Here is a 15,961-nt window from a genome sequence, read left to right as displayed (position 1 = left end):
GAAAGATTGAGGGCAGGAGGGGAAGGGGACGACAGGAGATGGTTGGATGGCATCACTGACTCAATGGACATGAGTTTGAGCAAGCTCCGGGAGTTGGTGATGGACAGGGAGGCCTGGTGTGCTGTAGTCCATGGGGTCACAAAGAATTGAACATGACTGAGTGACTGAACTGAACTGGGCTATCCCTGCCTGCCCACCATCTCTCGCTTTCTAGGCAATGAACGTATTTGTATGCATGGTGATAGCCTTGTGCCCCAAGAGTGAAATGAGACAATAGCAGATGGCCAGGCGTGCTGTACAACGGGATTAGCGTCGGCCCCTCCTTTGCAGGGCTCTCCCCAATGGTTTAAAGTAGTTTTGTGTTACAGTAGATCCCTTATTTTTATAATAAACCACTGACCTGGAAAATGTAACTGAGCATTTGCATGTGAGCTGCATTCAGAATGTGTGTTAAAATTGTACCGCCCCTTGCTTGATGGATTATAAATGGTAATGGAGCTTGGAGTTTAATTTGCTGACGCAGGTGTTATCATCTCTCCCGTCTCTGCCCGGTAACGTCTGTTTTTTTCGCCTGGCCTGCATCTCCAGTGTCCTAAGTTTCAGTATTTAGAGTTCAGATCTAACGGTAACGGAAAGCTACTGATGTGTAGAATTAGAAGGTTTCCCCTTTCTTGGTTCTAGATTGGTTCTTTAAGTCTCCTATTATTTTGTTTTCAGTAGGAAGTCAGGAAGAACATGTTCTTTATATACTTTGTTTTCTGTGGAGTCTTAAGACTATGTTAGTTTCTTCAGTTTTTCCATATCATAAACTGAAAAGATATGTTTTATCATTGAAAACAACATTTACTAATTTATTCTAGGAAAATTAATATTTTAAAGATTGTGCTGCCTTGTCTTTAACAAGGGATTCCCTGGTGGCTCAGTGGTGAAGAATCCACCTGCCAATGCAGGAGATGCAGGTCCAATCCCTGGATTGGAAAGATCCCCTGTAGAAGGAAATGACAACCCACTCCAGTATTCTTGCCTGGGAAATTTCATGGACACAGGAGTCTGCAGGAGCTACAGTCCATGGGGTCACAAAAGAGTCGAGCATGACTCAGTGACTAAACAGCAAGAATGATTTTTAATAAGAATTACTTGCAGTGTTTTCTAAATATTGTTTTAAAGTCACAAGCTATTAGCTAAGTTAGAAGAAAACAAGGTCAGGCCCTAATTGCATTTAAGTTGAAAGCTTAATATACTTAGGCATTAAGATTTTCCCTTTTCTTTCTTTTACTTATTTTTTTAAAAAATTAAAATTTTTTTCTCAGCGGAATATATATATAGCTAAATTCTTGCAGTATTTTATTGAAAATACATAGTCAATGAAATCTGATTGACGTTGGTATTTTTGCTGGGGAGTGTGCTCCATGTGGATTTATTTTGCTTATGTAACTTTTTTCACCTCACCTTTTCAAGTAAACCTTTAAGGAGGGTAGATAGTTGAACTTGCAAAGTCTGATTTAACTTCGTTTTTGTCAGCATCATCTATGTGTGTGCTCAGTCATGTCTGACTCTTCTGTTGATTGATTTTTGTATGTTGAATCAGTCTTGCATTTCTGGGATAAGAGTGGATGCGTTTTTGAAGAGCTTTGTATTTTTCATTTGGGGAAATGTGGAGCCCTGTTCTCCCAGCATTATCGTGGAGGCACTAAGGGTGGACCTGAGAGAATGTGGCCTTTGGATAAATTCTGTATATTTTCAATGGCTAAGGCATAATGTAAATAAGAACCACTCCAAGGCTTATATTGTAATGCTTCCTACAACATAGAAGTAATTTTGACCCTTATTAAAACATCATTTCTTTGGACTTTTGAGCAGCTTAGTAAATAATTTGAGGATTTATGGAATGTGTCCATTTTCAGTTGATCGTGTGCCATATAAATATCCTCAGATTCTTGCAGGCTCTAGTTTGAAGTATCCTGAATTCTGTTTTGACTGAACACACATTTTAAACTTGAAAAATGGTAATTAACAAGTCAATAGAAAAGGGTCAGGTCCCTTTCGGGACAAAGGTTCTTAGTAGTCTCTCAGGAGACCTGGTAGGAGGAACTAGTCAGAGTATAAAGACATAGATAGGTATCTGGAAAGGGACAAAGGATTTGGGGAAAAAACAAACAAAAAAAAAACACTTGATCAAAGTTTCAAAGCACAGTTAATATTCTGCTTAAAACTGCCTCTCATTTGACATGAATTAACTCACATTGCCTTCTCACCTGTGGGAATCCCGGTTTGGATAGATGCCTGGGTGCCTGTCAACTCTAGTTGAGAAGCCGAAATAATGAACCGCCTGAAGAAGCTAGTATGAAATCAAACTTTGCTGAAGTCACTTACTGTGCCCTTCCTTCTGTCTGCCACACCAGAAAATACCCTTCTCATACCCTTACCAGAAAATAGCTTCTAGCATCAGACATGTATTTTATCCTTTATCTGTTTCATCTTCCTGTGATTGCCAGACCTCCTTACTTTTTTCTCCTCTAACACTTCTTCTTTTCCTGCAGGGGCTTTTCAGCTTAGAAAAATGATTCAAGTTGACCAAGGAAAATTCACTAAATTTGATGAGGTTCTTGGGTTTCCGTTGCTTATAGTGAGGACCTGCTGTTCCTGTTGTTCTGTCCTCCCAGCATCCCAGCCAGACCAGAGTCTGACATAGCACCTAAGCAGGCAGTTCTAAGTGAAGTGACTGTTCATTGTAGACAGTATTGTGGGCATTTGAAAAGAATGCCACCGATTAATGGTTTTTAACTTTTCTTCTACCCGTTTTGACAATCTCAGGAAAGCAGTTGGTGCTCTTCATGTAAAAATGCCCATGGCTCATTTGTGTGGACTGGAATGTGAGACATACCTTAAGGTCATCACTGAACTCCTGCTTCAAAATACCCAGAATTTGTGAAACAAACAAGTTGGGAAACAAGGGTTCCTGTGTGCATCTGCTCAGTTGCTCAGTTGTGTCCGACTCTTTGCAGCTCCATGAACTGTAGCCCACCAGGCTCCTCTGTCCGTGGAACTCTCCAGGCAGGAATATCGGAGTAGGTTACCATTTCCTACTGCAGGGGATCTTCCCAACCCAGGGATTGAAACTGCGTCTCCTTCATTGGCAGGGGGATTCTTTACCACTGAGCTACCACGGAAACCTAGCAAATACAGGTACAGAAGGATAATTAGAATAAACCCAGGATATGCTGATAATTAATGTCAGAGAAAAGCACCAAGTAAATACATGATTAAAAAAAGAAAGGAAGAGCCTAAGATTCCTGAACCTGCTTCACACAATAAAATTGACACTGATGACTGCTTAGAATAAGTGTGGAGGCATCATTGAAAAATTCTTTTCCTTCAGATGATGCTCAGAGTAGGTAGGTGACTGCGAGAAGTATTTGGGGATTTCTTATCCTTCGTGCTACAACCTATAGAGAGTCTCCTCTACCTTCCCTCAGTGATTAGGGCCTGGCAGAGTAATCAGTTCCACTCGACTAGGAATAAATCACCCATGTTGAAACATGATAGTTTCTGACAACTGGCAATGCTGATAAAAGCCAAAACAAAAGATGTTAAGAAATCTGTGCCAATATGGAGCTGCTGTGCAGATCGATGGATTCACGTGCGACCTGCATTCAACATCAGTCTTCATCCTCCTCCATCAATTTTCTTCTCTCTTTGTAAAATAGAAATTGTGTAAGGAAAAGAAAGGCTCTATATAATAGTTATATTATTTCTCTTTTCTTTCCAGCCTGGTTACCAGGGATATACTTTAATTAGAGGGATCATTTTAAGGAAAATGTCTTCTTTCTCTAAATAATTATTTAAAAAATATTTCCTTCTTGAATTCTTCATTGTTAGTTCTTTCCTATGATATTAGGCTGTTTGTATTACCTAATTGGACCTCCCCATTAATCATCAGGTCCACAGCTTCCCTGGTGCTCAGACAGTAAAGAATCTGCCTGCAGTGCTTGAGACCTGGGTTTGATCCCTGGGTTGGGAAGATCCCCCAGAGAAGGGCATGGCTACCCACTCCCTCCAGTATTCTTGCCTGCAGAGTTCCCTGGATTGGGGAGCCTGACGGGCTACAGTCCATGGGGCCACAAAGAGTCGGACAGGACTTAGCAACTAAACAACAAACAAAGCAAGGATATATAAGAGGAGTTCTTAGTAGGATTAACTATTGTCCATCCCGATGCTGGATAACTAAAAATGTTTTGTATACACCCTCCTCCCGCCTAGGAGGGAGTTTGATTAATGCCTGTGCAGCTAGTTTGCACATATCTGCGTCTATTTCAAGTCTGTTTCAAGTCTTCCTCACAGATGGCAACTTGCCCAAAGAAGGCAGTTTTAGTGACCACTGCCCTTTCTTCATTTTGTCAGTTCCTTTCACCATGGAATGTTTATTTCTGCTCTTTAGAAGTAAATAGGAGTCCAAGAATAGCCATCCTTTTCCTTCCCTCCAACTCAACAATCTGTTTAGACAGCTGAGTGATTGAATAAGAAAGCAGCTTAGGGGGAACTTGTTAATGGGTATTTTACCTAGTTTAGCAGCTTCTGTACCCGAGTATATCAGGAAAGGTTTGTTTGTTTGTTTGTTTTTTACCAGCAGAGAATAAATGGATTCCTTTAATAGTTGGACTACATATAATTATACAAGTGAACTTGTTAGCCATTAACGTTTTAATTTCTTAGATGTTGATGATGGAGGAGAACGAAGGGTACTGTCCTTATTAGGCATGTAAGGGCTGTTTACATATTAGGCAGGCTCATAAAACAGACCTCTTGTTTTCTTACATGTAAAACTTAGTTGGTTTTGGAAAATTTCATTTTGTAAGAAAAGCTGTCGTATTGCTCTTTCTTGGTAAGAAGGTCTAATCGATACCATGATTATTCCGTTTTATTTGATTAGGGTTAATATGTTAGCTTTCTTGGTAAGAAAGTCTAATCGACAGCATGATTGTATCTTTTTATTATGAGTAGGGTTAATATGTTAGCAACTAGAATGACGTGCACAGCTGGTTAAACATATAAACACTAGGGCTTTGCGTTCTCTGTGTATATGACGTACTAGATTTTTAAGTGGCAAAACTGTTTAGTGGTTGTGAGTTTACCTGAATATTGATCCATATGAGATTCCAGTAGGAGGATCTGATTAAACTAAAGGAAACTAATGCTTCTTCATATGTGATATACTTTTCTCAGACAATAGGCTTGGGACTTTATTGGCGTTGAAAAGACTGGAACCAATTTCAGTGGTTCACCTGTAGGATTATTTCCTTGTTAAAGAATAAAAATTCAAGCCTTAGAGTATTCATGGTTCCCTATTGTAAGTTCACTGAATGTTTTTTTGCTTAGCTTATTTCTTTTGCTGTGAAATTCTCGTTGACTCTAGAGAGGGGCCTTTGCTTTTCTTCCCCTTCGGAATGAAGCAGACCCTTAAAGAGCTTATAATACAGTATTAAGTTGATTGAGGTAGGAAATTATTTTAAGGTTGGATCTAGGGTTCTTTTGTTGTTCCTTTCTTGGCAAAAGTTTATGCACATGCCTAAATACAGTTTATAAAAGTCCAAGCTTATGTATTCAATTCAGTCTCTCAGTCGTATCCGACTCTTTGTGACCCCATGGACTACAGCACGCCAGGCCTCCCTGTCCATCACTAACTCCCAGAGTTTACTAAAACTCATGTCCATTGAGTCGTTGATGCCATCCAACCATCTCATCCTCTGTCGTCCCCTTCTCCTCCTGCTCTCAATCTTTCCCAGCATCAGGGTCTTTTCAAATGAGTCAGCTCTTCGCATCAGGTGGCCAAAGTATTGGAGTTTCAGCTTCAACATCAGTCCTTCCAATGAATATTCAGGACTGATTTCCTTTAGGATGGACTGGTTTGATCTCCTTGAAGTCCAAGAGACTCTCAAGAGTCTTCTCCAACACCACAGTTCAAAACCTTACGTATTATTTACTGTTTAATGAGCCAGATTTATCATGGACATGGCGTATGCCAGATATGAAGGTACAAAACTGGAGTGGAGAAGTAAGATTCAGTCTACTTGTGGAGATGTGCATAAAATGAATAATTGTGGTTGGAGATTAGCATTACAATGTATAGATCCATGGATTAATGGAGATAAATGTGATAAAAGTATAGATAGACAAAGAACGTGTATGTGTGTAAATATGTTCATGTGTGGAGGAGTGTAGACTGGTCATCTTGTTCATGGGGGTAAGACATGTTGCATTTTGAAAGCTGTGTGAGATAAACCAGCTAGTTCAGCAACACACGACGACTGTATTCTCCTGCTTCATTGTTCTCTATAGGACTTACCCGCCGTCCTGAGGACTATGTTCATTTCATTTATTCATCCACTGTCTACCATGTAGGTAGGATGTAAGCTCTTTGAGGATGGGGTTGTCTGTTTTAATTAATTCTCGGCACCTGGATAAGTGCCTGTCCTGTAGCAGGAGTGCAAATATATGCTGAACAAAAGAATGACATGTATGAGTTTTAGGAGTCGCCTTATTTTCCTTTAGCTTATCAAGAACATCTAAGTTCCTCCGTATCTTTTCTTACTGTTTTTTCACTGTACCTACACCTGTCTCCTTACTGATAACATGCTGTTTCCACACTTTCACAAGCCCATCCCATCTTTTCCATCTCTCTTAGCTCATTTAGTTTCCAGACTCTGTTACCTGCATTGATACAGTCTCCTAATTGTTGTCATGTCTCTACATAAGTCCCCTTAGATATCTTCTCCACAGCCATCAGAATTAATCAGTCTAAAACAGAAAACTTGACTAGACCATTTCTTTGCTTAAAAGTCCCTCATAGTTCCCGTGTGACTATCCATGTCCATGCCCTGGGTTCAGCTTCGGAAAGTCCTCTTCCCGTCTTCTAAGGAAAATGGGTCTGTTCACTTTTCTTCATGTCACCTGTACCTGGCATATAGTAGAGAATTCAGCACTACTTGTTTTGATTAAATGAATACGTGTAAGTGTATATGAAAGAATGAGTAACTACCATAATAAATTTCATTGAAAATCCTTGCTGTTTAGATAAAAGGTGATACAAAAATCCAACTGGAACACTATCACTTAAGAACAATTGCTCCTTTACACGCTGGTTTGTTTTTCTTACTGTCCCGCTGTTCCATTCGCTGTCCTCTCTCAGCACTTTTTAGAGGAGTCCCTCTGGGCATCCACTCCATTGCTGGAAGTAATCCAGTTACTGCTCATGGCTCTTCTCTTTAGGTCTTCTCCTTCTCCGCATCCCTGTATGTGCGGTCTTTCCTCCCTAGTTACTTCTTGAGAGAGTCATGACTCTACATGTGTGCCCACTAACTCCCCCTCTGTCCTCCCCCTTGCCAATGTGTGTGTCTTCTCTATCGGCTATAAATTCTCGGCTTAAAGGTTTGCATGAAATTCTGAAACCCTTAGGATTAAATTATTTCTATAGAACACACACAAACAACCCTGACCTGTCTGTTTCCAACTTAAAATGACTTTTATTCGCAACTCAGATCGAAAACCTCCAGGAGCAGCTTAGAGACAAGGAGAAGCAGATGAGCAGCTTGAAGGAGCGAGTCAAGTCCTTGCAGGCGGACACCACCAACACCGACACCGCCTTGACCACTCTGGAGGAGGCCCTTGCCGAGAAGGTGGGTGACCGGCCCAGGTTCCTCACACACACACGCACGTCTGCCTCCTTGTGAATCCAGAAGTCACTCGGGTGATGAGACTTGGGTGGAGAAGACAGAGGAAGGCGCTTTGGCAGAAGGGAGAACAGCTGCCCGTACTGCTGACAGTGTGAGGGAGAGAAGATCCATTTTATCGTTGGCGGTTTAAGCATCTGTTGCTGGGCAGAGTGGAGTCCATACTGGAGGGCAGGGGCTAAAGTTTCTAGAGAATCAGCCATGTGCTACCTGTTGACTCTCTTCTGAAGGCAAACTTTTTTTTATTTGAATAATATTTTAATTACAGGATGGAGTATAATTGCTTTACAGTGGTTTCTGCTGTGCAACAAAGTGAAACAGCTAAATGCATACATACACTTCCGCCCCCTGAGCCTCCTCCCACGCCCGCCATCCCCACTCCCCATCCCGCCCCTCCAGGTCATCACAGCTCCGAGCTGAGCTCCCTGTGCTGCACGGCAGCTTCCCACTAGCTGTCTGTGTTACACGTGGTCGTGTATCCATGTCAGTGCTGCTCTCTCAGAAACGTCCTTGTGTTTGAAGATCAGCTGGACTTGGTCAGGTGGGCATGTCAGACACTGACCATTGAGAGGCATCGTTGGTCCTCTTACTGTGCCACATTGGGACCTCTTATCTTTATGGACTTTAGTTTTTAATACAGTGTACTTGCTGTTTTTCAAGTTGTGGCCTTGCCATTTCATTTTGCCTTTGTGAGCAAACCTAGTTTTTTCAGGTATGATTGAGTAAATAAAGAAGTAACCCAGTGTGACAAGTATTAATGTCTTGGAAAAGGTTTAAAGACTCTTGGTGGGACATTGGAATTGGAATTTTTTTTTTTTTAATTTAAGGAATAGAGTTACTGTTCTTAAGCCTCTTGGATGCAGAATGCTTCAGGCTGCCTGCCCAGGGATCATAGCTTGATCCTCAAATCTATTCAGAAATAATACCCAGAAATATACTTAATTGCTTCAGCTTTCAAACTTCCTGAGTATCTGTTGACAGAAGTTTTAATGGTTTCTTTTTTCTTTATCTTTCTTGATGCTTTAAACTCAACAAATCATAATCTCTCCAACCTCCTCCTCTTTGGTGTGGGAATTGTTTCCATTATTTTGTAGCAACATGTGAATTATATATAGAGAAGAAATATTTGGTACTTACTGTCCTTAGGGTATATATACATGTAAGTTTTTTGTTACTTAGAAATTGAATAAACGAAATTATTCAAAAAGAATACTTTAGCGGTATCTAATACTAAGATTATAGGGAAAGAAACCTAAGGGAATCAAAAGAACAAAGCCAGATGTATGTTACAGCAAGATAGGCAGGAAGGATGAATTCTTTAAAAAGTAAATTCTTAACATACGCTTTTTTAAGTGGAGGATGGAAGTGTGAAACTGCGTGAGCTCAGACCTGAATTGTAGTCATGAGGTAGAAGTAGAAAGGAATTTTCTATGCACTGATGTCCTCTCTTAACAGGAGCGGACGATTGAACGCTTGAAGGAGCAGCGCGACCGAGATGAGCGGGAAAAGCAGGAGGAAATTGACAACTACAAGAAAGACCTTAAAGACCTGAAAGAGAAAGTCAGCGTGCTGCAGGGCGACCTCTCAGAGAAAGAGGTCGGGATCACATCCAGAGGATTGCGTGATCTGCTTAGTCAGTGCGCTGTGTGTATGTTGTTGGTGTGGACGTAACGCATGCAGAAAAGGGTCTGATGGAAGGTTTACAGAATCTTCTTAGAGCCAAGGCTATTTCAGGAAGCATGGATGAAATGATTCATTTCCTAAGCCTTACCTCCTGCCTCTTCCAGCTATTAGGAGTTGGTTTCTTAGTTGTTAATGACACTTTGTAGATTCCAAAATAATAGTACTTCTCCAGGTACATTTGGAGAATTATTGTGCCAGTGGTAAGAAAGGTGACAGATGGAAGGAATATGCACCAGGAGGAGTCTGTTTACAAACAGTCTTAGGGATCACCTCAACACCAGCAGGGAAACCTTAGACAACTCTTGACCAGATAGGTGCCTGCATATATTTCCATCTCACTTCTGGAGAACCTGATGTATGCCACCTGAACAGCAAAAGTGCCTAATGCCTCGTGATCAGATAATCATGAGCTTTAAGGACATTCTCAGGGTTTTCTTTCTAATACCTTTGGTAACATGTATAGAAATTGAAGTTTCTAATAGAATATTTCTTTTTTTTTTAATTAATTAATTTATTTATTTTTTTTGTCATACATTGATATGAATCAGCCATAGAAATGAATGAAAATGAAAATACAACAACCCAAAACCTATGGGACACTGTAAAAGCAGTGCTAAGGGGAAGGTTCATAGCATTACAGGCTTACATCAAGAAACAAGAAAAAAAACAAATAAATAACCTAACTCTACACCTAAAGCAATTAGAGAAGGAAGAAATGAAGAACCCCAGGGTTAGCAGAAGGAAAGAAATCTTAAAAATCAGGGCAGAAATAAATGCAAAAGAAACTAAAGAGACCATAGCAAAAATCAACAAAGCTAAAAGCTGGTTTTTTGAAAAAATAAACAAAATTGACAAGCCATTAGCAAGACTCATTAAGAAACAAAGAGAGAAGAACCAAATTAACAAAATTAGAAATGAAAATGGAGAGATCACAACAGACAACACTGAAATACAAAGGATGATAAGAGACTACTACCAGCAGCTCTATGCCAATAAAATGGACAACTTGGATGAAATGGACAAATTCTTAGAAAAGTATAACTTTCCAAAACTGAACCAGGAAGAAATAGAAGATCTTAACAGACCCATCACAAGCAAGGAAATCGAAACTGTAATCAAAAATCTTCCAGCAAACAAAAGCCCAGGACCAGATGGCTTCACAGCTGAATTCTACCAAAAATTTAGAGAAGAGCTAACACCTATCTTACTCAAACTCTTCCAGAAAATTGCAGATGAAGGTAAGCTTCCAAACTCATTCTATGAGGCCACTATCACCCTAATTCCAAAACCAGACAAAGATGCCACAAAAAAGGAAAACTACAGGCCAATTTCACTGATGAACATAGATGCAAAAATCCTTAACAAACTTCTAGCAAACAAGAATCCAACAACATATTAAATAAAATCAATACACCATGACCAAGTGGGCCTTTTCCCAGGAATGCAAGGGTTCTTCAATATCCGCAAATCAATCAATGTAATACACCACATTAACAAATTAAAAGATAAAAACCATATGATTATCTCAATAGATGCAGAGAAAGCCTTTGACAAAATTCAACACTCATTTATGATTAAAACTCTCCAGAAAGCAGGAATAGAAGGAACATACCTCAACATAATAAAAGCTATCTATGACAAATCCCACAGCAAAGCATCACCACTCAATGGTGAAAATTGAAAAAGCATTTCCCCTGAAATCAAGGAAACAAAAGACAAGGTCCATCTCACCACTACTGTTCAACATAGTGTTGGAAGTTTTGGCCTAACAGCAATCAAGCAGAAAAGAAATAAAAGGAATCCAGATAGGAAAAGAAGAAAACTCTCACTGTTTGCAGATGACATGATCCTCTACATAGAAAACCCTAAAGACTCTACCAGAAAATTACTAGAGCTAATCAATGAATATAGTAAAGTTGCAGGATATAAAATTAACACACAGAAATCCTTGCATTCCTATACACTAACAATGAGAAAACAGAAAGAGAAATTAAGGAAACAATATCATTCACCATTGCAACAAAAAGAATAAAATACTTAGGAGTATATCTATCTAAAGAAACAAAAGACCTATACATAGAAAACTATAAAACACTGATGAAAGAAATCAAAGAGGACACAAACAGATGGAGAAACATACCGTGTTCATGGATTGGAAGAATCAATATTGTCAAATGGCTATTCTACCCAAAGCAATCTATAGATTCAATGCAATCCCTATCAAGCTACCAACGGTATTTGTCACAGAACTAGACAAAAGAATTTCACAATTTGTATGGAAATACAAAAAACCTCGAATAGCCAAAGTAATCTTGAGAAAGAAGAATGGAACTGGAGGAATCAACCTGCCTGACTTCAGACTCTACTACAAAGCCACAGTCATCAAGACAGTGTGGACTGGCAGCAAAGACAGAAATATAGACCAATGGAACAAGAATAGAAGCAAGATAAATCCACGAAACCTATGGACACCTTAATCTTTGACAAAGGAGGCAAGGATATACAATGGAACAAAAGACAACCTCTTTACAAGTGGTGTGGGGAAAACTGGTCAAACCACTTGCATAAAGAATGAAAACTAGAACACTTTCTAACACCATACACAAAAATAAACTCAAAATGGATTAAGATCTAAATGTAAGACCAGAAACTATAAAACTCCTAGAGGAGAACATAGGCAAAACACTCTCCGACATAAATCACAGCAAGATCCTCTATGACCCACCTCCCAGAATATTGGAAATAAAAGCAAAACTAAACAAATGGGACCTAATGAAACTTAAAAGCTTTTGCAATACAAAGGAAACTATAAGTAAGGTGAAAAGACAGCCCTCAGATTGGGAGAAAATAATAGCAAATGAAGAAACAGACAAAGGATTAATCTCAAAAATATACAAGCAACTCCTGCAGCTCAATTCCAGAAAAATAAATGACCCAATCAAAAAATGAGCCAAAGAACTAAACAGACATTTCTCCAAAGAAGACATACAGATGGCTACAAACACATGAAAAGATGCTCAACATCACTCATTATTAGAGAAATGCAAATCAAAACCACAATGAGGTACCATTACACACCAGTCAGGATGGCTGCTATCCAAAAGTCTACAAGCAATAAATGCTGGAGAGGGTGTGGAGAAAAGGGAACCCTCTTACACTGTTGGTGGAATGCAAACTAGTACAGCCACTATGGAAAACAGTGTGGAGATTCCTTAAAAACCTGGAAATAGAACTGCCATATGACCCAGCAATACCACTTCTGGGCATACACACTGAGAAAACCAGATCTGAAAGAGACACGTGCACCCCAATGTTCATCGCAGCACTGTTTATAATAGCCAGGACATGGAAGCAACCTAGATGCCCATCAGCAGATGAATGGATAAGGAAGCTGTGGTACATATACACCGTGGAAATTTTATCAGACCGTCAAAAGAATTCCATTGAACCAGTCCTAATGAGATGGATGAAACTGGAGCCCCTTATACAGAGTGAAGTAAGCCAGAAAGATAAAGAACATTACAGCATACTAACACATATATATGGAATTTAGAAAGATGGTAACGATAACCCTATATGCAAAACAGAAAAAGAGACACAGAAATACAGAACAGACTTTTGAACTCTGTGGGAGAATGTGAGGGTGGGATGTTTCAAAAGAACAGCATGTATACTATCTATGGTGAAACAGATCACCAGCCCAGGTGGGATGCACGAGACAAGTGCTCCAGCCTGGTGCACTGGGAAGACCCAGAGGAATCGGGTGGAGAGGGAGAGGGGAGGGGGGATCGGGATGGGGAATAAGTGTAAATCTATGGCTGATTCATATCAATGTATGACAAAACCCACTGAAATGTTGTGAAGCAATTAGCCTCCAACTAATAAAAAAATTAAAAAAAAAAAAAAAAAAAGATTTACCAATCTGTAAACACATATACTAGTCTAGTACTAGACTACTGAAGGAAGACAGTATTTTTTAATTAGGTAAACCATGAGGAATCATTCAAGTGACTAGTCCTCAGCATCATGGCCTTTTGGGTTGTGTAGGTTAGGAAGACTAATTGAATAAAATATAAAGCATGCAGAAAGTCAGCATTCTCATTCTTACAGAGTAACCTAAAATGGAGGGAAAGGGATGGAGTTGCAGTAAGTGAACTGGAGAAAACTAAGTCAAGACGTTCACTTGATCATGAGTTTGGGTTCATACTAAGAATTTGAAAGAGAATTAAGATAGCTTACAAGTACTGACCACATGAGCATACAGTAATAAATAATCTTAAAATAGTGCTTATTTTGTACTGGCATTATTCTGAGAACTTTATATTTACCAACTGATTTAATTTTCATCAAAACTCTATGTTAACACCTTCCCAATTTTCAGATAAGGAAATAGACAGAAGGAAGCTGAATAGCCTGCTTGTGGCCTTACAGCCATTGAATACAATCTGAGGTTTGAAACACATGCATTCCATCCCCAAACCTGATCATTAAAACTCTGAGCTATATTTTGATGATAATTTATACGTTTAAGTTCCAAATATTTGTCCTGATTCTGTTAGGAGCTCGCTTGGAAGATTAATATTTTTCAGGTGATGAATATCATTGATCAAACTATGAGGAGGTGAAGAAGTGATCACATCCTAGGGAAATTTGAAAATTTCCTTATATTTATATTTGAAGATTTCAAATATAAAATCATTTCAAATATAAATGCTCTATCAAAAGGAATGGGTATGTATGGAATTCAGACAGTGATATATCTGAAGTATAATAAATAAACAATCCATAGCAGAAATATTATATCAACATTAGACATATTTGGGGGCAAAGAGTTGTTTCTTTAGCTCCTGGAAACCTCATAGTGATGGCCTACTCTGAATGATGCTAACTTTAGCTAGGCTCAACCAAAATTCTTTCAGGTACAGTTAGAGGGAAGTTTTTTTTTTTTTTTTAATTTTTTCAGTGGGTTTTGTCATACATTGATATGAATCAGCCATAGAGTTACACGTATTCCCCATCCCGATCCCCCCTCCCACCTCCCTCTCCACCCGATTCCTCTGGGTCTTCCCAGTGCACCAGGCCCGAGCACTTGTCTCATGCATCCCACCTGGGCTGGTGATCTGTTTCACCATAGATAATATACATGCTGTTCTTTCGAAACATCTATTCTCAAACAAATAATATTGTCTACAATAGCATCCTCAAATACCTCAGTGTGTATGGGAGAAATTGAAAATTATGATTCATGTAAATAAGCTGCTTGACTTTAGAAACTGATGCTGGGAAGAAGATTCCTAAGAAGGTACATCATCTGTTGAAAGAAAGAACAGAGAATGAGCATGGGCAAAAAGAGATATACATTGGTGGGAAATATTAGAAACCATAAAGATACTTGTGAGAAAGGGAATCAAGTAGCAGCAAAAGCCAATAAACAGTAACCTTGGCAACAGAAAGTTTAAATTTTTGGAGCTAAAAAGAAAAAGATAAAAGTTATAGTAACTGAAAAAATAAATTTCCTCACACTGGAGGAGAGTATTTTTTACTCATGCACTCACAGACATGCTCAGAAAAGGACATCTATTCAATGATTTCAGCAAAAGAGAACCAAATCTTATATCAAAACTGAAGGCCAAAATGCAGAATTCAGTTCCGAGTTATCTATCTTGGAAAAATTGTTCTGAAATTAAAATTCTGTTTTTCCTTTTGAGTCTTTTAGGAGATCCAACCAGTCCATTCTGAAGGAGATAAGTCCTGGGTGTTCATTGGAAGGACTGGTACTGAAGCTGAAACTCCAATACTTTGACCACCTCATGCAAAGAGTTGACTCATTGGAAAAGACCCTGATGCTGGGAGGGACTGGGGGCAGGAGAAGGGGACGACAGAGGATGAGTTGGCTGGATGGCATCACTGACTCGATGGGCATGAGTTTGAGTAAACTCTGGGAGTTTGTGATGGACAGGGAGGCCTGGCGTGCTGCGATTCATGGGGTTGCAGAGAGTCGGACACGACTGAGCGACTGAACTGAACTGAACTGAAAATAAGAACTTTAGAGTTAGAACTTTACCTTTAATTACACAGTGTCATTTCATGTTCAGTGGTGGTGCTTTAGTCATTGTGTCTGACTCTTGTGATCTCATGAACTGTAGCCCACCAGGTTCCTCTGTTGGTGGGATTCTCCAGGCAAGAATACTAGAATGGGCTGCCATTTCCTTTTCCAGGAGATCTTCCCAATCCAGGAATCGAACCCAGCAATCAAATCCATTGCAGGCAGGTTCTTTACCGACTGAGCTACGTTTACATTCAGGATTACCTAATGTGAGTAATCTTGCTCAATGTTATGGACCACTAATTGTACCATAAGATGTTTGCTCTTAAATAGCCTCTTGGCATAAACCAACATCCTCTTTGGTTTGGATCCCATTGGGCATTTCTCTGGAATCCAGTTATCATTACAAGCAAATATTTTTATTTTTATAACTGGAGAAAATCAGATGGGGAAATTTCTACCAGAAAAATACATTGCAGCATTCAAACAGTGAATGCTCATTGCA

At 39.4% G+C, this 15,961-nt stretch overlaps 1 protein-coding gene across 16 annotated transcripts in view; it reads left to right on the top strand.

The window, feature by feature from the left end:
• Positions 1-15,961, top strand: part of ERC1 (ELKS/RAB6-interacting/CAST family member 1) — a 274,696-nt gene that overhangs the window by 91,494 nt on the left and 167,241 nt on the right. For all 16 annotated transcript variants that reach the window (XM_043441413.1, XM_043441404.1, XM_043441412.1 and 13 more), the window contains 2 exons: positions 7,536-7,673; positions 9,183-9,323. In XM_043441413.1, the coding sequence (XP_043297348.1) occupies positions 7,536-7,673; positions 9,183-9,323 (279 nt within the window). The remainder of the gene's footprint in view (positions 1-7,535; positions 7,674-9,182; positions 9,324-15,961) is intronic.

Source organism: Cervus canadensis, chromosome 21 (assembly GCF_019320065.1).
Source record: "Cervus canadensis isolate Bull #8, Minnesota chromosome 21, ASM1932006v1, whole genome shotgun sequence".
NCBI classification, from domain to species: Eukaryota; Metazoa; Chordata; class Mammalia; order Artiodactyla; family Cervidae; genus Cervus; species Cervus canadensis.
Note: the sequence above shows the minus strand (reverse complement) of the source record. Positions and strands in the feature narration are given on the sequence as shown.